The sequence below is a fragment of the Heteronotia binoei genome, chromosome 4, assembly GCF_032191835.1.
Source record: "Heteronotia binoei isolate CCM8104 ecotype False Entrance Well chromosome 4, APGP_CSIRO_Hbin_v1, whole genome shotgun sequence".
Taxonomy (NCBI): Eukaryota; Metazoa; Chordata; class Lepidosauria; order Squamata; family Gekkonidae; genus Heteronotia; species Heteronotia binoei.
In genome coordinates, this window is record NC_083226.1 from 159511746 (window position 1) to 159539338 (window position 27593).

At 42.4% G+C, this 27593-nt stretch overlaps 1 protein-coding gene across 1 annotated transcript in view; it reads left to right on the forward strand.

Moving 5' to 3' along the window:
* The first annotated feature begins 473 nt into the window (after nt 1-473).
* LMAN1 (lectin, mannose binding 1) overlaps nt 474-27593 on the forward strand; it is a 33513-nt gene continuing 6393 nt past the window's right edge. Inside the window, exons 1-10 of the mRNA XM_060236101.1 lie at nt 474-781; nt 6196-6350; nt 6435-6542; nt 9683-9744; nt 11880-11979; nt 13608-13731; nt 15085-15143; nt 17371-17503; nt 19599-19792; nt 19901-19971. Coding sequence (XP_060092084.1) covers nt 580-781; nt 6196-6350; nt 6435-6542; nt 9683-9744; nt 11880-11979; nt 13608-13731; nt 15085-15143; nt 17371-17503; nt 19599-19792; nt 19901-19971 — 1208 coding nt within the window. The 5' untranslated portion in view covers nt 474-579. The remainder of the gene's footprint in view (nt 782-6195; nt 6351-6434; nt 6543-9682; nt 9745-11879; nt 11980-13607; nt 13732-15084; nt 15144-17370; nt 17504-19598; nt 19793-19900; nt 19972-27593) is intronic.

The following is a 27593-nucleotide window of genomic DNA, read 5'->3' on the forward strand; positions in this document are numbered from 1 at the left end:
ATGGGAATCGGTCTCCATGGAGAATGAGTGCCCAGCAGATATTTCCCTCCCCCCCTTTCTGATGACCCTGAAGGGGAGCGGCCCTCCAAACCGGGGAATCCCCTGCCCCCACCTGAGGATTGGCAACCCTATCACACTCACTAAATAATGCACTTTCAATCTACTTTCCAACTGGATTTTGCCAGTTCATACAGTAAAACCCAATTGGAAAGTACAAAAGTGGACTGAAAGTGCATTATTTCGTGTCTATTATTGCAGCCAATGAATTATGATAGCCCCCTCCAGCAAAAGCGTTCCAGAGGTCTGAAGTGATGGGGCCAGCTGCCGGCCACTTTTAAAGGCGCGGGGAAGCTGTGGGCGGGGCCGCCGCTGAGATAACGGTTCCTTCCAACGTGCGTTTTCCCAGCCCTGTGGGCTGGATTGAGCGAGGGGGCGGCGGGAAGAATCGGGTCACGCCCCCTCTCACGAGTCGTTCCACTCTTTGCACTTTGCCCGCGGACTAGCCCCACCTTCCCGTCCTCTCGGCCAATCAGGTAGCGCCCTGTTGGCTGAGCCGGGTTGCATGCAGCAGAGTCCAAGATGGCGGCGGTGTGGGTGCTGAAAGGGAGCCTGTTGGTTCTCTTCTGCCTGGGCAGCTGCTTGCTTCACGCCACAGATATCACCGGCCAAGCGGAAAAGGGCTCTCCCTTGCCTCACCGGCGGTTCGAGTATAAATACAGTTTCAAGGGGCCGCATTTGGTGCAGGCAGACGGGTCCGTGCCTTTCTGGGTGCACACGGGCAGTAAGTACCAATAGGCGGAGCATGGGAGGGAAACAGCTGCGAGGCTCTTAACTTGTTTTGAAAAGATGGAATTCAGTTCTAGAGTACGTCGGGCTATGACGAGGGCACCTGCGAGCACGTGCAGAGCGCACAGTCCTCGCCATCGTATCCTCTGCGCATCTTGCATTAGGGACTGGGCTTTACAGGTCAGGGGAGTGTTTGCAAAGGAGTTTTCTGCCTCTCTGTTTTCAGAAGCGAGCTATGGTAATCAGTCTAAGCTGCAGAGTCTTTTGAGCAAAAATTCTACTTTGAGAGCTACTGGTATTAAAGTTGTAAGCTACTGCGTAAATTATTGTGCTCTGGGGTCATCCTTCCTGAGCTAAGACAAAAATGTGTGAGCTGGAGGCTAAAAATTTGTGAGCTAGCTCACACTGACTCAGCTTAGAGGGAACGCTGATGACTACCTGTTAAGAAGGAGGGCTTGAGGGATGAAAAAGCAGGAATATTTGACACTGGCTGCATTTTCTGGCTTCCTATTTCAAGAAGACACTTCTATATAAGTTACCTATCAGGCAGGTAGATGTCTGTAGAAATCTCTCTTCCTCCAGTATCTTTGTATTTGTGTCTGTTTCAAACTGTTAAGTGCCCACTGATTTCATTTTGCAGTTTAAAACCACACTGCTGGACAATGGAAATGAGGATGATAGCTCTATAAAAATGTAGGCCATGTAAATCTGTAGTCAGCTGATCTGTGGGAAAGAAGGTGGCTGCTTCCAGAAATTAACTAGGTTAGGATATGACCTCATGGGCACAGGCATATCTGTGTTGTCTTCTGGTGTGTAGGATGGTGACAGACAGGCTGGAAGCGCAGGTCTTAGCCAATACTGCCTCTGTGGAGTCTTGTGAGCAGAAAATCTCCTTCATGAGCTACTGGTATTAAAGTTGTGAGCTACTGCATAAATTAGTTGGCTTTGGGGCCATTTTTCCTGAGCTAAGACAAAAATGTGTGAGCCGAAGGCTAAAAAACTGTGAGCTAGCTCATACTAAGCTTAGAGGGAACACTGGTCTTAGCCCTGTCATACCTTAGAGAGTCTTAACCCAGCTAATCACTTTGTAGGTATGCCTTTTCATCTTTGGGGCGATGACCTTATGAATGTAGGCCCATTGTGCCATTATTGTCATTTATATAGTGCCACCATTGTGTAAAGTGACCTATGGAGGTGACTCAGCAGCTACTTGGATAAATTTGAATTTGAGGATAGCAGAATAGTTTTAGAACTTGTTAAGTGGTCCCAAATTACCCCCTTTGTCTTATAAAGGTGTACTTACAAAGTTCTGTCGCTTATGTACAGGGATGCACCTTATCTTATTTTTCTGTTCCTCTCTTTTACGAAAACATGACATCCCCACCCATTGCTGCATATAGGTGCAGGTAGTATTTCTAAACTTTGACATAGCTCAGAGTTCAAAAATGTTATGAATATGTCTTCAGTGCAGCAGGCTGCAGTAGGTGTATTATCCTAAGTATCTACCTTAACCTTTGTTATACAAAACATACCATAGGTATCAACGTAGTTATAATAAAGTTATAATTTTTTTTTTGAATGATCATGTAGGATATGTGACCTTTCTAATGATTTAACTTAAGCATTGCATATGTTGCATCATGTTTCCAGAGTCCTATAGATCTTAGATGCTGTGTCTTTGGTTATGTTGCCTGCTGATAGGGAGCTGTTACAGAGCTTGTTTACTGCTGTTCATCAGTATTGTGTTGCTTTCCCAAAATAGGTGATTAGTGACATCTTGTATTATCACAAAGCAAAGCACACCATATGGTGCTTAGCTAAGCCACAATGGTTCCCAAGAACTGGTTTAGTCTTCAGATGCCTTCTGACAAACAGTCTGTTAGTTTTGCTTGTTCAGGGAAGCCAGCCTGTACTCTTTAACCATTCTGTCATACACCTAGATAGAAATGTAAAGTCTGTATGATTTTCTCACCCTTTTCCACTGGGTATTATGGCCACTGAGGATTTTAATGCATGTGGGTGATTGCAACTGTGGTATAAGAGAATGGTTGTAGTTCCATTTTGACTTTCATAGGGATGATTTGCTGCCGTATCAAAGTTACAAGCCAATAGTAGGGCCGAAACAATTCTGAGATATTTATTTTACTGATTTCAAAACATTCCTTGATTTTCTGTAGCTAATGTATCTTATCTGTCTAAAGGACAGGTATAGGAGTTGTACATAGCTGTGTTAACTTGAAGCTTAAAGTATTGTTTGAACATACCGCTTAAAGACTTACCTTGGACTGAAGTTTTCTTTGCCATTCATCTATCTATATAGTTCTTATATAACTGCTTGCTTTCTTAGTCTAATTACATTGTTGAAGTATAGTGGAACTGTTATCATCTTTGTGATGATGTGTCACTGCTCACACAATCGAGAGGCTGGCTTATAAGTGCTTTTTATCTTGCTTAGCAGTCTCTTCCTCCAATTCTCCTCACTTTCCCTTTGCTTAAAATCCTGCCAAATAGTTTTCAAAAACTTGCTGACTACTCAGACTTTATTTTGGTCCTGAATGTATCTCGCTACTGTGGACTTTGATTTTTTTTAAGTTTGCCCAAACAGCTGTTTGCAACCTTTATAGAGCTGTGTTGACTATTCTGTCATTGGTTAAACCTGAGTTTGAGTCATAAAGCAAGTATCTTCTAATATTAAGTTAAATGAGGACTAGGCAGAAGCTCAGATTTAACACAGTAGGATTGAAAACCAGGCTAGGGAAAATAATAGAAAAAACCCTGCAATCTTTAAAAGAAGGAATGTAGTACTTCAGTGAATGCCTAGTATAAAAAAAAAAGTATTATCAAGTACTGACTTTGCTGGTGGAAAACAAAATGAGCAATAAGAGTAAAGGATGCTTAATATGAACATTTCTTGTCATGAAAGAGCATGATGCCCATGCCATGACTTACAGTTGGATGCATGACTGTTATTCTTATATACCATGCGAATCTTTAGTGTTTGCTGCCAATAATGGCCTAGTTTAGAAACGGCACATTTTCATTTACTACATTATTTATTTATTTATTTTATTCGATTTATATCCCGCCCTACCCCACCGAGGCGGGCTCAGGGCGGCTCACAACACAAAAAGCTATCAAAATCAATTTAAAATACATTAATAATTATAATTATACAATAAAATACATAAAATACTTATAAAATACATAAAAACACGTAAAACTCGCTTCGGTATGTACTATGCTACCTTCCTTAAATCAATTCTTCAATATTCCAGTATTGAATAATCTGATGTTCGAGATTTGAATGTTCAGGCATTCCGATAACAATTAATTATATGCCAACCGGAAGAGGGCTGTTTTGCAGGCCCTGCGGAACTGTTCAAGGTTCCGCAGGGCCCTCACCTCCTCCGGGAGCTGATTCCACCGACAGGGAGCTGCAATCGAGAAGGCCCTGTCTCTGGTCACATTTAGACGGGCCTCCTTTGGCCCAGGGATTGTAAGAAGGTTTTGAGACCCCGATCTCAGCACTCTCTGGGGAACATGTGGGGAGAGACGGTCCCTAAGGTAGGCAGGTCCCAGGCCATAAAGGGCTTTAAAGGTCATAACCAGCACCTTGTACCGAACTCGGTACGGCAGCCAGTGCAGTCCCCGAAGCCCCGGCTGAATGTGCTCCCGTCTAGGGAGCCCTAACAACAGCCGGGCAGCGGCATTCTGCACTAGCTGCAACTTCCGGGTTCGGCACAGGGGCAGCCCCATGTAGAGGGCATTGCAGTAGTCCAACCTCGAGGTGACCATTGCATGGATCACTGTTGCCAGGTCGTCGTCCTCCAGGAAAGGAGCCAACTGCCTTGCCCGCCTAAGATGAAAAAATGCGGACTTGGCAGTGGCTGCTATCTGGGCTATCTGTGTTCATCAGGCATGCAGGTTTGTGCTTGCTTTAGTGTCTAGATATGGCCTAAGCCTGTGTTTGCGGAATGTGGCATCCGAGTGCAAAGAATCCTAAGAAATAAATCTGTTTTGAAATGGTGGTCCTATACATTCTTGCTTAAGGGTGGTGAGTCCTCTGTAATAGAGTGCTGGGCTGTGTCATGATGTGCTCTGCTTAATCCAGCCCTTAAGCAGTTTTCTTTGGCTCTAAGAGCCAGTTCAAAATTTAAGGAGCCAGACTGCCTTTTTACACCTCAGGGGTTTGTATTGTAATGACCATATTTTCTAATTATTGCTATCATGAGCCCTAATCCAAACCTCGTGACAAAAGTTTTGTGGTATATGAACACATGCAGGTGCCTTATACTGAATCAGACTCTAGGACCATTGACATCAGTATTGCCTACGCAGACTGGCAGTTAGGGTCTCAGGCAGAGGCCTTTAGTTTCCCATAATCTACTGGTTGGTCACTTTAACTGGAGATGCTGGGGACTGAATCTGAGACCTTTGGCATGCCAAGCAGATGTTCCGCTACTGAGCCATGGCCCTTCCCCATTAAATAAATGCAGGTTACCTTAGATGTGCTCACCACAACAAAAAGCTAACCCTAAACCTAACTTTCCCCCAATTTCTCGTAATCTCATTACTCTATGTGCTCCACTTTTTGAACAATTGGTGCCAACATAGAAAGCAAATTCACATAGCACCATTGAATGGAGTTAAAAGTTAACATATAAAAGAACAGAGATATGAAGTTCATGCATATATAGTTTTATGCCATACAACATTTTTAAATGTGAAATGATAAATAAGCTTTGTACTTCTACCAAGGATCATAAAGAGAGACTACATTGCTGAAAACATTAGGTGCCACAATAAAATTTCTAGCCACTAAGGCAACCTGGCACCGGGGATTTGTTGAATCCTGATTTAATTGATGTCATAACACAGGGACAGAAGGGATTATGGGAATTTCAGCAATCATTTTTTTTAAGTCGCCAATTTACAGAACTTCTTTTTGCTTTTTATGTTCCGTATCTCAGGTGGCGGATATACGTAGCCACGGTTATTGGACTGATTTGTAATACCCTTTCTGCTGCCCCATCACAGGTTTTAGTAATTACATTGCATTTTAATAATGTGCCTTTGTGTGCATAATAAGCTCCAGCTCACCTGCAAAATATTAAAACCGAAGACTCATAAAAGTGAAATAAAACAGTTTGTGTTGTGGCTTAATATCAGCCTCCTGTGTGCCATAATCAAACATATGTCCATGCAGAGTTTTTTGGTTCTCTGGCATTCTAGGCTGGATAAGAATATATCTAGATATGTTTTAAACATCAGGGGGACAAACAGAGAAACAAAGAAGAAAAAGGAGCCACTCGGGTGGGGGGGGGAAGTGGTGGAACTGTCATAGTAGCATGCAGGGTTTATGGAAAGCATAAACTTTTTAAATAATCAGCTTATTGATGTTCTTTTTAGATGCTATACCCAGTGCAGATCAAATAAGGATAACTCCATCATTGAAAAGCCAAAGGGGATCGGTATGGACAAAAAACAAATCTATATTTGAACATTGGGAGATTGAAGTGACCTTTCGAGTGACTGGCAGGGGACGAATAGGAGCTGATGGACTGGTATGTTGAATGGCTGCTTTTGCAAACAATTTCATTGTATGAAACTGAGTATCTTAACTCTGGGATTTGAATTTCTCTGAACAGGCAGTCTGGTTTACTGAAGGGCAAGGTTTAGAAGGTCCTGTTTTTGGAGCCGCTGATAACTGGAATGGTGTTGGCATCTTCTTTGACTCCTTCGACAACGATGCAAAGGTTAGTGGAAAGACTTGCCAGATGTTTATACTAGGACAAATGCTTGGAAGTGGGAATTTCTCTGCTTTGTTAGAGTCCCTGCAAAATAAGCATCTGATAGAGGCTCACAGAAGTTAGTTCTATGTAAACTTATTTTTTATTGAATTTACTGATCTGCAGCTCACACCATTAACCTTTTTTCAAGTGAATGCTGCAGTAGGCTAACATGTTACCTTAGCATGTGAGTAGCCATAGCTCAGTGTTAGAGCATCTGCTTGGCATATAGAAGGGCCCTAATTCAATCCCCAGCATCTCCCATTAAAAGCATCAGGTAGTAGGTAATGAAAGAGCTTCTGCCAGTCTCAGTAGACAATACTGACTTTGTTGGACCAATGGTCTGATTCAGTATAAGGCAGCTTCATATGTTAAATGTGTTCATGACAGGCACAGTATCCCAGGAACATCTGCGTCTGTGCAGGAGCTCAAACAAATTGTAAGAGGTGCACAGATTCTTAAAGATCACTTATCTCTTACATTGGTATTTCATCCTATACTTTAGGGTGGTAGAATTTTGAAAGGGTAAAAAATGGAGGTTTTGTTTTGTTTGTAATGTCAGTAAAAAAGGAAGTCCTGACAGTCATCTCCTGTGTTGCAGCTCAAAGATTAGCCTGTACTTTGAAAAGTACACTTTTTTCAGTACTGAGAGAGGAACATGCTGTCATAGACTAGGATTCAGTGGTTTAGTCAGTGAATAACTGCTACATGTTTAGTCAGTGAATAACTGCCACTATCTCAATTCCTACTTTTCCTCAGTCTTCTCTTCTGAGGGAAACAGTGCTCAACATAGCAAAAACAGAACATATAATGAGGGTATGGAGTTGCAGCGTAGGATCAGCATAGGGGTAGTACATAAACACCTAGTTTCTTTAAATGAAACAAAGTCCTCAGGGCCAGATGAACTGCGTCCAAGGGTACTAAAAGAGCTTGCAGATGTACTTTCTGAGCCTCTGGCTGTTATTTTTGAGAATTCTTGGAGAACAGGTGAGGTGCCAGAAGACTGGAGGCAGGCGAATGTTGTCCCCATCTTCAAGAAGGGGGAAAAGGACGATCCAGGTAACTGCTGACCTATCAGCTTGACGTCCATACCTGGAAAAGTTTTAGAACAAATCATCACACTGTCAGTCCTGGAACATTTAGAAATGATGGCTGTGGTTACTAAGAGCCAGCATGGGTTTCTCAAGAACAAGTCATCTCAGACTAACCTGATCTCTTTTTTTTGAGGAAGTGACTACCTTGCTGGATCAGGGGGATGCTGTAGACATCGTTTATCTTGATTTCAGTAAGGCTTTTGATAAGGTTCCACATACTGTCCTTGTTGACAAGTTGGTAAAATGAGGTTTTGGATCCCGTTACCATTAGGTGGATCTGTAATTGGTTGACAGATCATATCCAAAGAGTGCTTGTGAATGGTTCCTCATTCTCTTGGAGAGGAGTGAGAAGTGAAGTGTCTAAGGATCTTTCCTGGGCCTGTTTTGTTCAGTATCTTTATAAAGGATTTGGATGAAGGAATAGAGGGAACACTTATTAAATTTGCAGATGATACTAAATTGGGAGGGGTTGCAAATACAGTAGAAGACAGAAACAGGATACAGGATGATCTTGACAGGCTGGAAAATTGGGCCGAAACCAGTACATTGAATTTTAACAGGGATAAATGTAAAGTTCTGCATTTAGGCAGGAAAAATCCAATGCATCATTATAGGATGGGCGAGACTTTTCTTGGCAGTAGTATGTGCGAAAGGGATCTAGGGGTCTTAGTGGACCATACACTGAACATGAGTCAACAGTGTGATGCGGTGGTTAAAAAGGCGGCATTGTTCAAAACACACACAAACACCACCAGGAGAAGGAAGGACGGCCAATTACCATTCTTTGGGCTGTGCCAAACAAAAAAACATCTTCCCTTGCTGGTGGAACGTACTGATAGAGGGAGACAGACAAATCTCCCTAGGGAAGGAGTTCTAAAGTTTTGGTACCACAACCAAGAAGGCCCTTTCTCAGGTTGTCACCCATCTAGGCCCAGATTGGGGGGGGGGGCAACCAAAGGAGGGCCTGTAGAGGTGACTGGAGTGAGCAGTTAGGTTCTTATGTGAGAAAGTGGTCCTTAAGGTATGTTGGTCCCAGAGCGTATAAGGCTTTAAATGTCAATACCAGGACCACCTGATGGCACCTGAGTTTTGGCCATTACGTGATACAGAGTGTTGGACTGGATGGGCCATTGGCCTGATCCAACATAGCTTCTTTTGTGTTCTTAATAATGATCTGTATTGTTTAAAATCATGTTGTTTTTAAAAGCTATTTTCCTGGGTAGGTCAGAAAATATGTGTCCCTTGTCTTCGCAAAACTTTTGTGAAAGCTGAGGCCCTTAAGCGTGGGACAGTAACCAGTTGGCCAGCATGTGCTTAGAGATCCCTTTAACATGGCTACCGCCAGCAAGTATGGTCCAAGGCATGGAACAGTTTTACAGGAATTCTCTCTCCTCTCCCCACCCCCATCCAGTTTAAAGATAGTGGTGTTGACTAAGTCCTTGGCTTTGATTTCTCTAGCTGTGTTTAAGCCCTGTTTGTTCATGTTGTATTTCTGAACAATGCCTTTCATTGTAATCTGCTTACTGGCTAAGAACAAACCACTAAATGCTTCAACTCAGTGTTGCGTATTATCTGATAAGGCATGTAAAGCCTACATTAAATGTTCATGAGTTGTTGAACTATGATTGGTGCAGGACTTTAGAGTCTCCAGTTTTTTAAAAAAAATACTTTCTAGTGCCGCTGGACTATTGCCTGGTGATATTATTTTAATAGGGGCAGGAACAGTAACTTACACATGAAAGTTACTTTGTACTGTTGATATGTCAGACTCAGTATTGTCTACTCAGACTGGCAGCAGCTCTCCAGGATTTCTGGCAGAGGTCTTTCACATTACCTCCTACCTGATCATTTTAACTGGATGTGCTGGGACTTGACCCTGTGACTTTCTACATGCAAAGCAGGTGCTGAACACCTGAGCCCCAGCCTCTCTCCATCTCAAGTTTATATAGTTCTGGTTTAATGTTGCAGAATAAATCTGAGTATGTTCTTACTTGCGTTTGCATTTTCCTGCAGAAAAACAATCCGGCAATAGTTATTGTCGGCAACAACGGCAAACTGCATTATGACCATCAGAAGTAAGTTGTGTATTGGTTGGATCTCTTTTGATTGCAGAAACTAGCTGGAAGGATTTCTGTATTAGAAACAAATGATTTTAAGGATCCTTTTATTGGATTGTTTTTTGTGGCCACCTAATCCCAGCGCTTTCGAGTATGTCATAATTAATTTCAATGTACCCAAAATGAAAGTTTAAAATTAGGCACGAAAATATAATTGACTCTACACAGTTCCTCATTTCTTCCAACTCCCATGCAATACTTTGTAACTTGAGAGTGGGTGTAGAGTGTCAAGTTAGGATTGGGTTCTGGGTTCAAATCCCCCCACAGCCCTAAAACTACTGTGTATCTTGGAACAGTCATATGCTCTTGGCCCTTAACCTGTGCATCCCAGGATTGTTCTGCAGATAAAACTGAAGAAGGAAGAGTTGTGTAAATTGGCCTGCCCTCTTCCAAAGGAGGGTAAGATGAAAAATGCAATCAAGGTCCTGATTTTGTCCCACCCAAGTGTGACATCTCAATCCAGCTTTCTAGTTCCCATCAATCAGACCCTAGGGCAGTTTAAATCCTTTTCTGGCTGTTTTCCTTTGCAGTCCAGAGGGCTTTATCCATCTCCCTCGCATTTCTAAATTAGCACCTTAACATACTAGCGCAGGATAAATTCACTGTTGCCTTGTTTTCTGCCCCCACCCATGTGTCACCAAAAGAATCACGAGGGATTACCTAACGGTTAGCCTTTCCTCTTGCCTAATGTTTTCCACTCAAGCCCATAGCATAGTGGCCCAGAGTAAAGTTTTTCTTCCATGAGCTACTCTCTTCCTTTCCTATCCTCCTTCCCACATTCCCCAGCCAGAATGGTGGCTCTTGATCCGGAGGCATACCCAATGCAAAGATCAGTGACCTAAACAATGTTAAGTGTTGAAGTTGAAAGCACCACGAAGCTGGATGGGACGAGATGAAGACTCAGAGCTGCTCAGAACTCCTTGGCCATCTCGCTCCCTCTGGAAGGCGGCCCCTCTCCCACTCATTTGTTCTCCTCCATTTGTCAGAAAGAGGAAATACTAAACTGGAAAGGCTTCCTCCAGTTGGCTTCACTACGTGGCTGAAGACTTCTCACTGAAAGCCTGGCTGCAGCACCTTGCTCTGCTGTTACTTTGTGTGCAGGAAACGTTTCAGTTGAGATAGTACCAAAAGCAAAACATTACAGGCCTCTTTGCCCCTCTCCCCCCACCCCAGGTTACTGCATTAGTTTCAGTGTGGTTAAATATAAGCACTCGTTCCTTACAATGGGAATGCGCATCTGCTCTTTGGGACATATTCTTTTTTTTCAGGTTGTCTCGCTTCAGGGAACCCTTTTTGCCTCAGTTCCTCTGTCATGAACCCTTAAATATCAATCATGGAAATGTAGGGTTTGGGGGTGAGGGGAGAAGTAGGAAAGCAGGTTATGAGAAAGTTTGAAGGGGTGCACTTGGCTCATGGGTGGCTTTGGCCAGGCCTTGCTGTTGACTTGTGTGCATTCTAGGTCAAATCTCTAAGCACCTGCACACTGGGTAGTCAATGTGGTGTAGTAACCACAGACTAGAGCTGAGATAATCTGAGCTCAAATCCCCACTTGGCTGTTAAACTCACTGAGTTTGGGCTGGTCGGTCAAACTCTAGTTATGAGGATAAAATGCAGAAGGGGAGGACTTGTTTGTGCCACCTTGAACCCCTTGGCAGAGTAGCAGGGTAAAATTCCCCAGGGAAGACTGATAATTGCTGACAAGCCATCTTTCAGGACAGTTTGTGCAGCATCATTCTAGCTGCTGTCTTCCCAAAGAAGAACCCCTGATACACTTGCAGGGTTCTTTGGAACACATTTTGAAAAGCAGTTGATTTAATGTGGCATGTGCAATGATTCTCACCATGCCAACATTTAAAAACCCACTTTGGATACTGGTCCAGAGGCTTTTTCCTATGATGTGTTTCTCTCTTTTTAAAATCATGATTTAGTGTTAATGAAATTCCGTTAAAGTTCTTATATTCCTTGCACTTTTTTTGTTCATTTGCATGTTTCTTTTAAATCTCTTCAGCTGTTTTTTTCCTGCTACATTTGCTTTAAATTTAAGCTAAGCAACTTATCTTCTGAGGTATTCAAGCTTGTGTTTGTTCTCTCAGCGATGGTTCCATGCAGGCACTGGCATCTTGTCAGAGAGACTTTCGTAACAAGCCTTACCCTGTCCGAGCAAAGATCATATATTACCAGAAGAACTTGCATGTAAGCGTTCTGAATTTTTGGGCTCTTCTACATGTGTGTATTTAACATTAGAGGCTCCCTAACTGTACAGACTTCCTGATGACCTCAATTTTGATGGTTGTGAAAGGAGAGATAAGGCTGAGTGAGATAAGATGTGTGTGGATACCAGGTGGGGCTAGTCACTTTCGTCTTATGTGCTTTCAGTTTATTTACTCCTTGTGGTGGTCTGCTAATGTAGCACATCCCACACGCAGACACAGCTAGGCAGAGGGTACAACACAGAAGCACTTTGGTTGGAAAAATACCCTGTAACTTCAGGTGCATCTGTGTCAGACAGTAATGGTTAATGCTTTAACCTTGTTGGAGAACCTTGAGGGACAGGGGATTCCAATGGAATTCTATAGTTAAGAGTGGCAGTTAAGAACCTACAGGTTACTGGGAAGTAAGGTTAAGAGAGTGAGGAGGATCAAGAAGGATCTTCATTCAAACTTGAGGGAAATAACTTCTAGTAAAGGGCGGTGCTCTCTCCATTCTGAGGGAATGATCCCTGTCAAATGGTTAAAAAGGGATACTAGAACTTATATGAATGTTCCTGTCTTCACCATGTTCCTGTCTTCGCCAACTTAAGTGCCTTGGAGACAAAGACGTTTATGCTTGTTTATTTAAGCAGAGTTTGCCAAGAAATCTCTCTACTCAAAGTTTAAAGGCCTATTTGTACAACCAAACAGTTATGTGTTTGTGACAAAGTCACTTCATTCCTGTTCCCTTTTCACCTTCTAAGCTCTAAACCTGATACCTACCTGACCATTTCCCCTCATACACTCTATAAAACAGTTTGTTAGTTTTGCATTATCATCAGCCTCTCATTTGCGGTTTACAGACAAAGAAAACAGGATTTTTAGTTGGTCCCTCAGATCCCTAGTCTGGGTTAGCAGATATCTGTACTCATTTAAATACCTGGGTGGGCAGCCAAGAAGAAGAAAAAGGATCCTGGGGGAACCGTTAGAGTATCCCATTCCTTCACTCGGTGTGGGTGTTTTAAGATATGAAGTGGAACCTGTTGTGCACCTTATTCATGAGAACCAACCAGCTTAGAAATTGCCCCTGTTGAGTGTTAAATGGTGACATCATCACAGTTTGCTAAGGAACTTGAAATAGTCCATGGGATTTTAATATGTAGCATTTCTTGAGTATTGAATATTGTATTGGATTTATATCCCACCCTATACTCTGAATCTCAGAGCAGTCACAGTCTCCTTTACCTCCCTCCCCCCAAAAGACACCCTGTGAGGTAGGTAGGGCTGAGAGAGCTCTTATAGCAGCTGCACTTTCAAGGGCTGCTCTGTGAGAGCTATGGCTGACCTGAGGCCATTCCAGCAGCTGCAAGTGGAGGAGTAGGGAATCAAACCCGGTTCTTCCAGATAAGAGTTCGTGCACTTAACTACACCAAATTGGGTGGTAGAGGGCTTTGTGTGTGATTGGTATGATCTAGCATCTCTCTTTAAAGGAGGCTAAATGGTAGGGATAAGAGGAAGACTCTGAAACCTTGGGAAGTGGCCTCCAGTTGAAATAGGCATTGTAAAGCTTGGTGGCCTAATAGCCCTGATTCAGTATAAGGCTGCTTCATGTGTTCACATCTCTCTTTTTAGGTATTGATAAACAATGGGTTTACTCCAGACAAAGAAGACTATGAATTTTGTGCCAAAGTTGAAAACATGGTGCTACCATCTCAGGGATATTTTGGGATCTCTGCAGCTACCGGTGGTCTTGCGGGTGAGTTCTCACTGTTTAAGTTGTACACTGTTTTAAGTTTGTGTGTTGGGCGTTTTTCAGGGGGTTTTTTTCCTTTTGAGCAAACTACGCTTTTGTCAACTTTTATAAAAATTCTCCAAACTTAATCATTAGCAACTGTTACTGGCACTAAGCGGTTCCATTCTTGGAAGGCTGCAGCAGGAAGGAGTTGTGGACAGGAGGAATGAGTTCAAGTGTTGCCTTCAAGGACTTTGCTTTTAGCTGGCCCGTGAACTGCCTTTAAAATGCATGCTGTAGAGGTTTTGGTTCTCCCTCCTCATTGAAGTGGTGCTTGAGGGTTAACAATGTGGGTAACTAAAATTCCTGAAGTCATTATTTGTACCTGTAGCCTATTTGCTGAGAATAGAGAAATTCCTGTATTCCCCTTATACTGTCTCCTTGTACCATCTTTATCAATTCAAGGTAGTGATGAGGTTTAGGGATCTGTTCCAAGTTAGAGTTCCAGTTAGTAGGACTATGGAATCATGTGAGGGAAGGCCATTACATCACTCTTCAAGAAGGTTTATTTATGCAAACTATGTTCTGGGTTAACTGGAGTCACCTAATTAGAAGACCACAAGAATATAATTGTAGTGAGTCAGTAGGCTTTTTTTAAAAGGTAGGGTGCTACTGATATGGCTTTTGTGCCTTAGGGAGCTATATGTAGTTCCTTGCTTGGGATGCTGGAACCCTATCTCTTTGTCCTGGATTCCTTATAGACCATTTGTAAATGCCCACCTTATAACTAAACAATCTTCAGATTTTGGAGTTTGGTGTTATGCAGTTCCAGCTAGTTTTGTTGTTTTTCTTTCATATTGAAGTCTGAAAATGTGCACTATGTGTTTTTTTAAAACCCTCTTTTCTTTTTAATAAATCCTTTTCTTATATTTTTAACTGATGTGATTTATTTGTAGTGCAATAACATCTCAGAACCGACATCTTTTCTGGGAGCCTTGCCAGGCGTTAGGGGTGCTTTTATTGTTTGCTTGTTTTGAAGCAGTACAGCTACCCAGGGGAAAGCAGTTACTTCCCAGAGAATAGTAGGGACTTCAGTGGCTTTGGGGTCCATTATCTGTAGAACCTCATTGGGCCAGGTTTCCCAGACGGTGCACATGCAAGTATTGCTTTAGCATTTGCTAAATTCACAGTTGAGATGAGGGAAATACTGGTGTTTATCTGCAGTGTTTGACACTGCGCTTCTCACTCCCCTTAGAAATGACACCTTCAAGCGAGCCGGAGAATAGGAAGTCTAGCTTCCGTGTTGACAGTAATTCTGTGCTACCAGGATACTTCACACTAGTAACTTGATGTGTTTGGGATTTTTTTCTTTTCCAGATGACCATGATGTCTTGTCTTTCCTGACTTTCCAGTTGACGGAGCCTGGTAAAGTAGCGGTAGGCATCCTTCATCAGTGAAATATCTTGCTGGTTCTGATGGGCACTCTGTCTGTGCACTGTCTGTGCTGTGCTTCCATACCCCCCTTGATTGGATCTGTTAGACTGGTATTGCCACAGTGGCACTGGTTCTGCTGGGCACTCTACATGCAGTAGTTCTGTGGGACACACTGTACATGTACTGGCTCTGCTGGGCTTGGAAACCGCCTCCCTCTTAATTTCTACTGAAGATCCCAATTTTTTGACATCCGTCCTTGTTTTGTGTTTTTGTTTTTGCTGTTTTTCCCCCACCATTGGAAACAATGGAGGATGGGAGCCCAAAGAATTGGACTCCCTTGTACAGTCTCTTTGAAAGGGGGGGGGACCTTTCATTGGGAGGCACCAGAAGCTATACCGAAATTTTGGTGCCTCTACCTCAAAAAACAGCTTTCCCCTGGATTCCCTCAGATAGATTGACTATAATGGTCCCATAGGCTATAATGGAGCTGGGGTGAAAATGGGATCTCTGAAAAAAATGCAAATACCAAACCGGTATAGGAATTTGTGCTTTTTTGGAAATCCTACATTTTGGGGAGGGTCCAATATATCCAATTCTGAAAAATCTTTTTATTGTGTGTACACCATTATTCCAGAGTGTTCCCTCAATACCTTGTGGCTAACAGCCATTAATGGACCTCTGCTCTTATGAGCATAAGAAAAGCCTTGTTGAATCAGGCCAATGGCCCATCCAGTCCAACACTCTGTGTCACACAGCGGCCAAAACCGAAGTTGCCATCAGGAGGTCCACCAGTGGGACCAAAACTCCAGAAGCCCTCCCACTGTTGTCCCCCAAGCACCAAGAACACAGAGCATCCGTGCTCCAGGCGTATTAACTATTAACTGGAAAAGTCTGCCCAGGCAGAAGGCTGGACCCTTATGTAGCAGCTTCTATTAAAGGCTCCATTAGGCGAGGGGTGGGGTGGAGCAGTTGGAAAAGCTCGGCCTAAGGTAACAATGTCTCCCCAGGCCCAGTCAAGTAGTCATTTATTAGCCAAAGGCCATTACAGACTCAGTATACATCCAAAACTAAAATCAGGCAAACAACAACCAATATCGAAAAGATTACAAAGATAGCATTGAATCAGATAGGTTCTCAACAATGTTTAAAAGGCAATTACCATCTGTTAAAATTATTTAATAAAATTTATCCTGCAAAACTTGTAAAAATTTAAGCAACTAAACAAGAACTGTGGCAAACTTAGGACCATTTTTTTTAATTTACATGCTGTATATAGACTGCAATAGAAGATCAGTTCCAATGTATACTCAGATGATGGTATCAAAACCATGCATTTAAATTAAATATCTCCATAATAATAATAATAATAATAATAACTTTTAATTTCTATCCCGCCCTCCCCGCCAAAGCAGGCTCAGGGCGGCTTACAACATAAAATACATTATACATCAGATTACATAAATTGCAAATAAAATCCAAGTTAAGACAAATTACAAGTTAAAATTTACAAATTACAATGGTGCTAAAACATTCGATCTTCAATAATTCCATAAAATTCAGTAACCAAGAGCAATTTTTTTAGAGGCATTTCCTAGTTTATCATTGGTTGAAGGCTAGTTTATAGAGGTGGGTCTTACAGGCCCTGCGGAACTGTTCCAAACTCCGCAGGGCCCGCACCTCTACCGGGAGTTGATTCCACAGCAGTGGAGCAGCAATAGAGAAGGCCCTATCTCGGGTGGCCTTCAATCTGGCCTCCCTTGGCCCAGGGACGGTCAGCTGGTTTTTTCCAGCCGACCGCAATGCTCTTTGGGGCTCATATGGGGAGAGACGGTCCATACATTTATAAAACTCAGATCTTCCCCAGGCAAAATTTTTCAGTACAGAATACAATCATTCAGTCATCTTCAGGGAGTGGTGGTCTTACACAGTCGCTATGGTTGAACAGTGGCAGAAGTAGGAATTTTCCCCATTCCTTTGGGGTCTTTTGGTTTTTAATGGAGTAGTGACTAATCCATGCTTGTTTATTGACATGCGAAGACCAGCCCAGGAATAGCAGCGGACTGAAGACTGATTATTCTACAATATTTTTAAAAGAAAAAAAATAATTATATGAACTTTTCTTGCAGTTAGGTTTTGGGGTGAGGGTATAGTCCTCATGCTAAGAATCCTCAGCAGAAACACTTGATGACGCCCTCCTAACCAATTCTCCTTTTAAACTTGCTGTTACAGCCCACCCCTGACACAGAAATTCCCGAGAAGGACAAAGAAAAATATCAAGAGGAGTTTGAGCATTTCCAGCAAGAGCTTGATAAAAAGAAGGAGGAGTTCCAGAAGGGGCACCCTGATGTGGAAGGACAGATAGGTTGGTGGCAGAGTGACCAAGCAGAAGAGGCAGGCTGGAGTTTGTGGACCTGCCTGTCCTTTGAAGCACACAAACCTTGATATGATCTGACCTTAATGGTGCAGCTTTGCTAATGGTTCTGGAGAGCCTTACTGTTATGGGAATGAGCTCTGGGAGTCCTGTGGCTTGCATTCCACCTCTCTGCACAGTTAGTTTAGATACTGAAGACTTCATGGTTCCCAGCATACCATGGTTTGCTGCAGTGTCACAGGAAACAACTAACTGCGGCTTGTTTTCTTGCCTACAAATTAAACCATGGTTTGGAATCTGGTTTTAAGAGTGCAAACCAAAGTTCGTTGCTTCCAAATGCGACTCCACAATAAAGTGTGATTTGTTGCAGGATCTCTTATATTTGATGTACGCAGGAAGGGGGAAGAACATGTACTCTCAAGGCTCATTCGTATAAGCAATATATGATGGTTTATTTATGTGTCTGAATACAGCTACACTGTCTATCCAAGGAACAGCCAGGGATCAGTAGAAGAGAGCAAGAGTCCAGTGGCACCTTAAAGACTAACAAAATTTGTGGTGGGGTATGAGTTTTCATGAGTCACTGCTCGCTTCTTCGGATACAGCTAGAATGTGAGTCCATCTGTCCTATATATTGGAAAGTGGAGTGGTTTTGGATACATAGGACAGATGGACTCACATTCTAGCTGTATCTGAAGAAGTGAAAGCTCCTACCTTGCCCCAAATTTTGTTAGTCTTCAAGGTGCTACTGCACTCTTTCTACTGTTACAGACAGACTAACATGGCTGCCCATCTTGATCTTTAGCCAGGGACCAGCTGACACACCTGAATCCATATGGAATCTAAAGAGTGGCCTAGATAATGCTACTCCCTTTTGCAGTTGAACATTAAGTCAGATACTAATGTTGACAGCAGTTTGGATCTGTAGTTGGTTATTTCCTTGTGCTATCCTTACACCTTATTTCGATTGTGTTGCTGTGCCTTGCCTAGTCTATGGCTTAGCTTCCTTTCCACTTGTTTTAATCTTGTTTTGTGTTCCCGTTTGTGTTCTGGGAACCATTCCTATTGAAATCAGAGCTAGTTTTTCCAAGACTCTTCTTTTGGCTGTGCTGCCTGCTTATGTCTTCTGCGTTTTATGCAGCAAGCAGAGGCTTAGCTGCTCTGCTGATGGGTGCAGCTGTGCTCAAGAGCTAAACAGTGACGCTCAGTCCCACTGCATGCATAAAATATTATTGCAGTAGGTGTGAGAAGACGTCACATTGTGCAAAAGATTTGAAGATAAAAAGCAAAGTCCTTGGGTTTGCCCTTCTCATTGTAGTCTCTCATGCCCTCATGCTGTTCCCCGGGGTTCCAATTGTGGTCTCTCGTGCTCTTGTGTTGTTTCCAAGGATCCACATCTTCCAGAAACAGTATTTAGGCAATACTGGGAATAGTCATACGAAGGGGCAAATAGCAACAATATGTTCTTCAAGCCATTCATGGTTCTTAAATCTATTCTGATACGTGATGAACATGCAACTGTGAGTATTTGAGGCTGTAATTTATTTATTTAGTTCAATTTATATATCCTACCCTCCCCACAAAGCAGATTCAAGGCGGGTTCCATCAGAAACTTATGCATTAAAACATTAAAATTTACAGTATAAAACATTAAGTACAACTTAAAATATTGCCTCAACAGTCATGACCAATCAGGTCCCGAGTCCCAACAGATCCCAAGATCACATCTTTGATGTATTGTCTGTTTACTTTATCATGCCTTTTTTAATTTTCTGATGGTTGCATTGACCTTCAAGAGCTGAAGAGAAGTTATGCTTCACTGGATCGATTGGAATCATGACAAATATTTTAGTAGCCATCTTTGTATATGAGATTGTGCTTTTAAATGCTGATAGCTTTATATTCGTTATATGTATATTTTATTGTCGTACCCCACCTTGAGCCCATTTACAGGGACAGTGGGCTAAAAATTGAATAAATCAAATCCTGTTGTAAAATACTGAGCATGTGCAAGAAAAGTGGGATATTAAATAATTTCAAATTCAAAACGACTAGAATATCTCTTTTTTTTATTCCATTTTTCTAGCGGAGGATTTCTTTGAGACAGTGAGCGACCGTGAACTGAGGCAAATTTTTGAGGGCCAGAACCGGATTCATCTTGAAATAAAACAGCTCAACAGGCAACTGGATATGATTCTGGATGAGCAGAGGAGATATGTCTCTACTTTGTCTGATGAGATTTCAAAGAGAGGAGCTGGTGTCCCAGGCCAGCAAGGGCAGGTAGCTTAAGCTTCTTCATTGGTGAGAATGTGTCAGAGTTCTGTATTTTGTGGTTCTTGGCATCCCCATCACGCTCTGTGTGACTTCTTCCCCCTCTTCCCTCCCAAGGTGTCTCTTCAGGGATTCGATACGGTTGTGAAAACTCAAGAGGAGGTTCTGAGGCAAGTCGGTGAAGTAAGGTGAGCAAATGGAGGGTGTCACACAGCCCAATTCAATCCTGGCAGAGGTACCACATTGCCTGATGAAATTGTAACTATAAGCAAGGAAACTCCCAAGAGACTGATTGAGTTTGACTTTCTTTGTATTCCCTGTCAGCATGAATTGTGTATGGCTTAGGTGAATTTAAAAAGAGGATGTTAAAAGTTACTGGAGGATGGATATCCCTGGCTGTTGGCTGTGATAGCTGACATGGATCTCCATGTAAAATTCTGGGAAGTAGGCAGCAGGTGAGAGGGTGTTGTCTGCAAGTCCTGGTTGGGAACAAGATGCTGAGCTAGATGGACCAGCTTTGTGACCTAGCATATCTACTCCTACGTACCATACTAAGTAAGATGCTGAGCCAGATGGACCACTGGTATGATCTAGTACATCTACTCTTAATGTTCTTATCGACCGTCCTGGGTAAGATGCTGAGCTAGATGGACCACTAGCGTGACCTAGCACATCTGCTCTTACATTCTTATGGACCATTCTAAAAGGTTTTTCAGCCACTATGGAACCATTTGAGTAGGCATAGAGCTATACACCTAAGTTGTTGCTGGGTTATAAATTTGCTTGTGTAGGGTCCTGTTGTAGCTGCATTGGTGGGCCCTGGGTGCAATGAAAAAATTTGGTGTTGGAATGGCTGAGAATAAAGCACAGCCAACAAAGCAATTTTTTCTTTCGCTGTTTTGAGCTGTTTAAATACCTAGCAAGAAATTTTGTTGGGATCTTTGCCATTCTTAAATGGGACGTGTCTCGACATCAATAGTTCAAGGACAGCTCTTTCAGGTTTATATAAGTAGGTCAGCTTTTACAGAATAAAGATTAGAATTGTTGCCCCTGTTTTTCAGGGACATCTTTCACTTTAATATTCTTGTCCAATCTTTATACTTGGCAAGTAAATTAGATTTCCTTATTAACATCAGAGGCCTGCCCTTATTACCAGTGCCTCAGCATAACATCATCTTAATATTTTCAGCTGGAGATTAAAGAATGTCTTGTAGTGGATAAAAAAAACCACAAAATGATCATCCTTCTGCTGTCTTGGTCACCCTCAAGGAAAAAAGCTTATTGTCCATGTAATTTTCATGTCCAGACTTTTGCATTTCCTAAGCACTTGATTAGAAAAGACTTCTGGCCTATGTAGACAATAGAAGAAATCAGTCTGTGCTCCCCCCACCCCAAATTTTTGGTGGTATTGTTTGATGCAGGCAGTTTTTAATCGGAGCACTTAATCCTGAAAACTTGCTTCTCTTTGTTGTTCTGTATTTTGAAGATTGTCTTGTAATTGATTCAAGTAACTAATTTGCTCATTAGTTTTGTTAGACTTCATTTTTTTCTTCTTATATACATCAGGTTGTAAACATTTTTCATATTATTATTGGAAGAAGACTGTGAAATAGTTGGGGCCAGGAAAGTTTTGGCCTACACTCACTTTTATAGCTCATCAGGATTTGAATGTGTGGGTTCTAGATCCAATCAGGTCTAAGCTCCCCCTAGAAGCAAAAATGACTAAACTGAGGCTTTTGTACTTTGGCCATATTATGAGACAACAAGACTCACTGGAAAAGACAATAATGCTAGGGAGAGTTGAAGGCAGCAGAAAAAGAAGACTCAACATGAGTCAGATTGGATGTTTTGGAGGTCATTAATTCATAAGGGAGGCCATTCATTCATAGGGTTGCCATAAGTCGGAATTGACTCGACAGCACTTAACACACACAGATCCCAAACTCCGTGCTTGTTTCCCCTACAAAAGAGTGCCAGAATCGTGTGGGATGCAGTTCTAGCAGCCAAGCAATTACAAAAAAAATTACCTCTTTATCTCCTACCCCAATTGAGATACCAGTAGAATATATTTAAGCTGAATTTTTAAAATTATTTACAGTCCACCATCCTTTTCTGAAACTCAAGGCAGGATAACATAGTGTCAAAAAATGCACTCAGACACCCTAAGACATCCAAAAGCAATACCATAGAAGTAGGTTCAAAGAAGTTAGAAACAGTGCATCAGACACGATGTAAACAGTACAAAAACTAGAGAAGTAGAAAGTAATGCCGTCAAAGCAAGATAATACATTAGAGTTGTAGGGGAGCTTATTTGAGTTGCGGCCTCATGAAGAGAGGAAGAATCTAACTCTTCTATTCCTCCGTAGTTGTGCTAACAAACACACACCCCTATGCTATTATGAGCTTTAATAGAAAACAAAGGGCTAATATCAGAACAGGGGACCTGGGCTCAGTCGGCAAAACCATGCATGAGTGAAAGTTAAATCCTCTCTTTTCCTCCCTGATGAGGCTGAATCCCAAACAAGAACCTGCAAGACATGCTTGAAGCATGTTCTGTGCCCCTTAAATTGTATAATCTGTTAACTGAGACAGTGATAACGCCAGCAACTTCTACAGCTTACTTCTACAGTCAGTCAGCTTGCTCTAACCCCTGTAGGGTTTTCAAGGCAAGAGACGAACAGAAGTGGCTTGCCATTCCTTCATAGCAACCATAGACTTCCTTGGTGGTCTCCCATCCAAGTACTAACCAGAGCCAGCTTGATTAGATGGCCAGTTTGGTGTAGCGGTTAAGTGTGCAGAGTCTTATCTGGGAGAATTGGGTTTGATTCCCCACTCCTCCACTTGCAGCTGCTGGAATGGCCTTGGGTCAGCCATAGCTCTGGCAGAGGTTGTCCTTGAAAGGGCAGCTGCTGAGAGAGCTCTCTCAGCCCCACCTACCTCATAGGGTGTCTGTTGTGGGGGAAGGAGATAAAGGAGATTGTAAGCCGCTCTGATTCAGAGAGAAGGGCACGGTATAAGTCTGCGGTCTTCTTAGTTTCTGAGATCTGATGAGATTGGGCTAGCCTGGGTTATCCAGGTCAGGCAATAGCTCCTTCAATACTTTGAAATTCTCCTCACTGGATATGGAACATAACTTTTTGGTTTTGATATTATCACAGCCAGATTACTCACATATGTATATTGTTGCTGCTGATTGGACCAGAGATACCCTAATGTGGAAACATTTGAAGCTTGATTTTATATGAGGAGTATATAATTTGCTCCAAGAAACCAATCTGGTTATTTTGCTGATGGTTTTGATTTGTTATGTCTTTTACGGTGTGAGTGAGATATGACTGTGCTAATTTATAAACCACCAATGAAGGCTTTTCTGCTGAAACGCATTTGTTTCATTGTATTTGAGAGAGAGTGTTATCTTGTTGTACGTGCACAGTTGTTTCCAGTTCTTGCTTTGTTTATATTTATTTATTTTTATTTTTTTATTTATTTAGAATTTATATCCCGCCCTTCCCACAAGTGGCTCAGGGCGGCTTAAATCAGTGGCTCCCAACCTTTTTGGCACCAGGGACCGGTTTCATGGTAGACAATTTTTCCATGGGCCAGAGTTGGGGTGTGGGATGCTAGGGTTTTTGCCACCCCAGGCTGCCCCCTGCCCATCTTTTCCCCCTCATGGGGGTCTTTAAATGAGGGGTAGGTGAAGGTCACTGCTGCGCTGTTCCTTCTGCCTGGGACCCAGGCGGATGAAAGAGGCAGTGTGCTACCTCTGCCTCACTCTGCAGCCTGGTTTCTAACAGGCCACGGACTGGTCCCAGACCACGGACCGGGGGTTGGGGACCCCAGTATTAAATTACTGGTGTTACGTTTTGTGCACAGAATCGAAATTGTTTGTTCACATATTGCATCATACCGGGGAGGGTTGTTTGTTTCTTTGCGCTCTCAACCTTTTTGGTTTACCCTGTCTTTTTTTTGGTTAGGTATTTCCCCCCTGTTTTTGTGGGGAGCAGAAGGCTAAGCCAAGAGTTGCAGTTTCAAAAAAATGAAAATCTGGTTCAAGACACAAATTTTGATTATTCTGTTAACGTTGAGATGGGATTATCATTCATATGATGATATCCAGCGGTAGGCATTTAATCCTCTTTGCAACTGGAAAGAAGCATCATAATAAGGAAAATACATACAAACATATTGATTAAGAACCACCCGGGCTACCTTATCAGCTTGGTTTAGATGTCTAATCACAGTTTCAGCATCTGCACTTTTCATGGCTTTAATTTGTTTTCTGTATGAGTCGAAACGGCAAGATAATGCTACGTACTGCACTGGACGCATGCAGGAAATGAATTTGTCCTGTAAAAGGTAATCATGACCCTCATCCTTAAATCTTTGCTGATCCCTAAAGCTTCTTCTTTATTTCTTACATGAGGGCATTTGGACCATTCTGTTTGCCTTTTTTGAAATAGAATTTTTGCTTCCTTGGGAATTATGATAGTGAAAGCTTTGCGAGACTTAGATTCAAAACAATGAAGAAGACTGCAGGTTTATAACCCACCCTTCTCTCTGAATCAGAGACTCCGAGTGGCTTACAATCAAACATCCTGTGAGGTGGGTGGGGCTGAGAGGGCTCTCACAGCAGCTGCCCTTTCAAGGACAACTCCTGTGATAGCTATGGCTAACCCAAGGCCATTCCAGCAGCTGTAAGTGGAGGAGTGGGGAATCAAACCCGGCTCTCCAAGACAGAAGAAGAAGACTGCAGATTTATACCCCACCCTTCTCTCTGAATCAGAGATTCAGAGCAGCTTACAATCTCCTATATCTTCTCCCCCCACAACAGATACCCTGTGAGGTGAGTGGGGCTGAGAGGGCTCTCACAGCAGCTGCCCTTTCAAGGGCAACTCCTGCGATAGCTATGGCTAACCCAAGGCCATTTCAGCAGCTGTAAGTGGAGGAGTGGGGAATCAAACTCAGTTCTCCCAGATAAGAGTCCGCACACTTAACCACTAACCACATTTAACCACTATACCAAACTGGCACCAAATGGCCAAAACCAAACTGCAACTTGTCCAAAAATGCCTTTCTTTACACACAGCTAGTCTTTCCTACATTTGGATTGGACGCGTTACATTTAATGTGTACAATTTGAAGGCAGTAAATTACCTTGGAGAGCATGGTGCCTGGGTGTTTCAAGAGCTGGGCGGGGGGGAGGACAGAGTTCCATTGGGAAAACTGAAGATAAACCCACCCAACTGTTTACAATTTAGAAAGTACTTAAAGCTGTGATTATCCATCTTAGTATGTGTCAATAATGTGAGTAGCCATTTACAGTAAACCAGAAGATAAAGATCTTCCAGTGGATGCTTAGAAAACACACAATTCTGCAAACTTGCTGAAGTTAAACAGAGCTGGCTAGTGATATAAAGGTCTGGAAAAAAAATAGCAGGGGCATCTTTCCCAGTGGAAAAATTGTGCCATTTGGGGGGAACACTGGGAAAGAAACTCTCATGTGAAATAGTTTTTCTTTTGGATGAGTGAAATTTTTTAAAGACAAGGTTTGATTCTAAGTAGCATGAAATCTTCTGGAAATCTGCAGTGCTGGGTAATCCCTTGTATACTGCAGACACATACAATGTGTTTCCAAGGATGTATTTGTTTCAAGGTGAATAATTTGGGCAAGAATATGTTATTATATATTGGATTAACAAATCACGAAATAATTCAGTTTTGCAAAGTTTAACTTGAAATCCAAACGTGCTGGTAGCCTTTGTGACTGTATGTTTCTGTCCAAACAGTACATTTGTTGGTTCTCTAAAAAACGAAGGTTTTACCCCTTGCCTTCATCTTTTGGTTTTTTGGCATTGGGGGAGGGGGGTGAAACTGCCACAACTCTCAGCTAATATATGGTGACCTCGTAGGGTTTTCAAGGCAAGAGACATTCAGAATTGGTTTGCTGTTGCTACCTCTGTGTCACAAAACTGGTTTTCCTTGATGGTCTCCCATTCAGGTACCAACCAGAACTGATCCTGCTTGGCATTCAAGATGTGACAAGATTGGGCTATTCTGAGTCATCCAGGTCAGGGCCATCTAAGGAGTAGGGAGAAGAACCTAAAATACTTGCATTTAGTTAAGACAGAATCCAGCAGTTTGCAGCTGTCTCAATTATCATGTGTATTCACAGCTTTGCTTGCAGAAAGCTAGGGCATTTTTACTTTTAAATTCCATAAAAAGTAGTACGGTTTTACGTGCTATCTTATCAATGATGCCTATTACGTTAAGGCAGTAAAATTAGTTCAGGTTTGATAGTGTACTACGCATAGCACTTATTTCCCACACAAACACGCAAAGGGTGGAAATTGGTTCCCCCTCCCCCTGGTTTCAAAATGTTTAGAAATTTTGCATTTCTGAGTCTCACCAGAACTAGGTTGATCCTAGTTAATACTTGGGTTGGGAGAACACCAAGGAAGCCTAGAGTTGCTACGCAGAGGCAGGCAATGCCTCTTGACTTGAAAGCCTTACAGGGTCACCGTGAGTCAGCTGCAGCTTGACAGCCCTTTCCACAACCACAAGTCCCACGATGGCAGAAAGGTGGGCTATAAATGTAGTGAAGGTGACAGGCTCTGTCCCGAGCAGTTGACAACCTAAACTGGAGCACACATTTTGGGACTGCATTCTACTTCGTCGCCTATTCCAATGGGTTTTTTTATTATTATTATTATTTACTTTTTCAACAAAGCAAAAATCCAAACAGAGCACTATAAAATACTCTAATAAAAATAATGGCAAAGTCTCTATTACCGTACATAAGGTTATAACAGATACTACACTCTACAGTATTGCCAAAGTGTTGAAAATAAAACCCAAGGTTCTTTACTATCTACCATAAGTTTAAAACTGAAATTATACCTGGAATTTCCTTTTGGTCTTGTAAGTATTACAGAATATGGAATCAAACTGTGAAGTCATAGATCTTGTTATTATCTGACTCCTCGTTTATTTTTGACATCTGATAATTTAGCTGTAGTATAAAGATTCCATAATTTGGTATGCCAGAGATATAAAGAGGGTACCCCAGTGTTTTTCTGAGGGAACAGGATGCCTTATACAGTCAGATTCCACGCCCATACAGCATGATGCAAGGTCTGTTCCCTGGATCAGTGCTGATCAGTACAAGAGACTTGTTTCTGTCCTTCTGCCCCCTGCAAGTTTTGACCTAGAGATGGGGATTGTTTTGAGTCACACGAGTCTAAACAGCCAGTAGGGTTTGCCAGCTGGTTCCCACAAGCAGCTCAGCCAAGCAGAGGGCTTCATTGACCGCTCCTCTGCAGTCATTGGTGGGATTCTGTCCTTATGCTTCTCAGCTGGTCTCCCTACCTGTTGCAGGGCAAGTATGAAGAGCTGCAGGTATATAAGGGCAGAATTAGCCACAGCATATTGATGGAACTCTCTGTCTGGGGCAAGTGATGCTCTGTATTATTGCTGCTTGGGGAGGGACAGTGGGAGGGCTTCTAGTGTCCTGGCCCCACTGATGGACTTCCTGATGGCGCCTGGTTTTTTTTGGCCACTGTGTGACACAGAGTGTTGAACTGAATGGGCCATGAGCCTGATCCAACATGGCTTCTCTTATGTTATTAATTCTGATAGAGCTTCAATTGTGTGCTTGAAGAAGAAGAAGACACCACTCTGTCCTGGGGCTCTGTTTCTTCCCTCTTTCTCTGATCCAGTTGACCTGGCAAATAAAGGGAGCTTTCCCAAGGAATGATTAGTGGAATTGGGACAAGACGCATTTCATCTTGCCTTTGGGAGGCGTACGACGGAA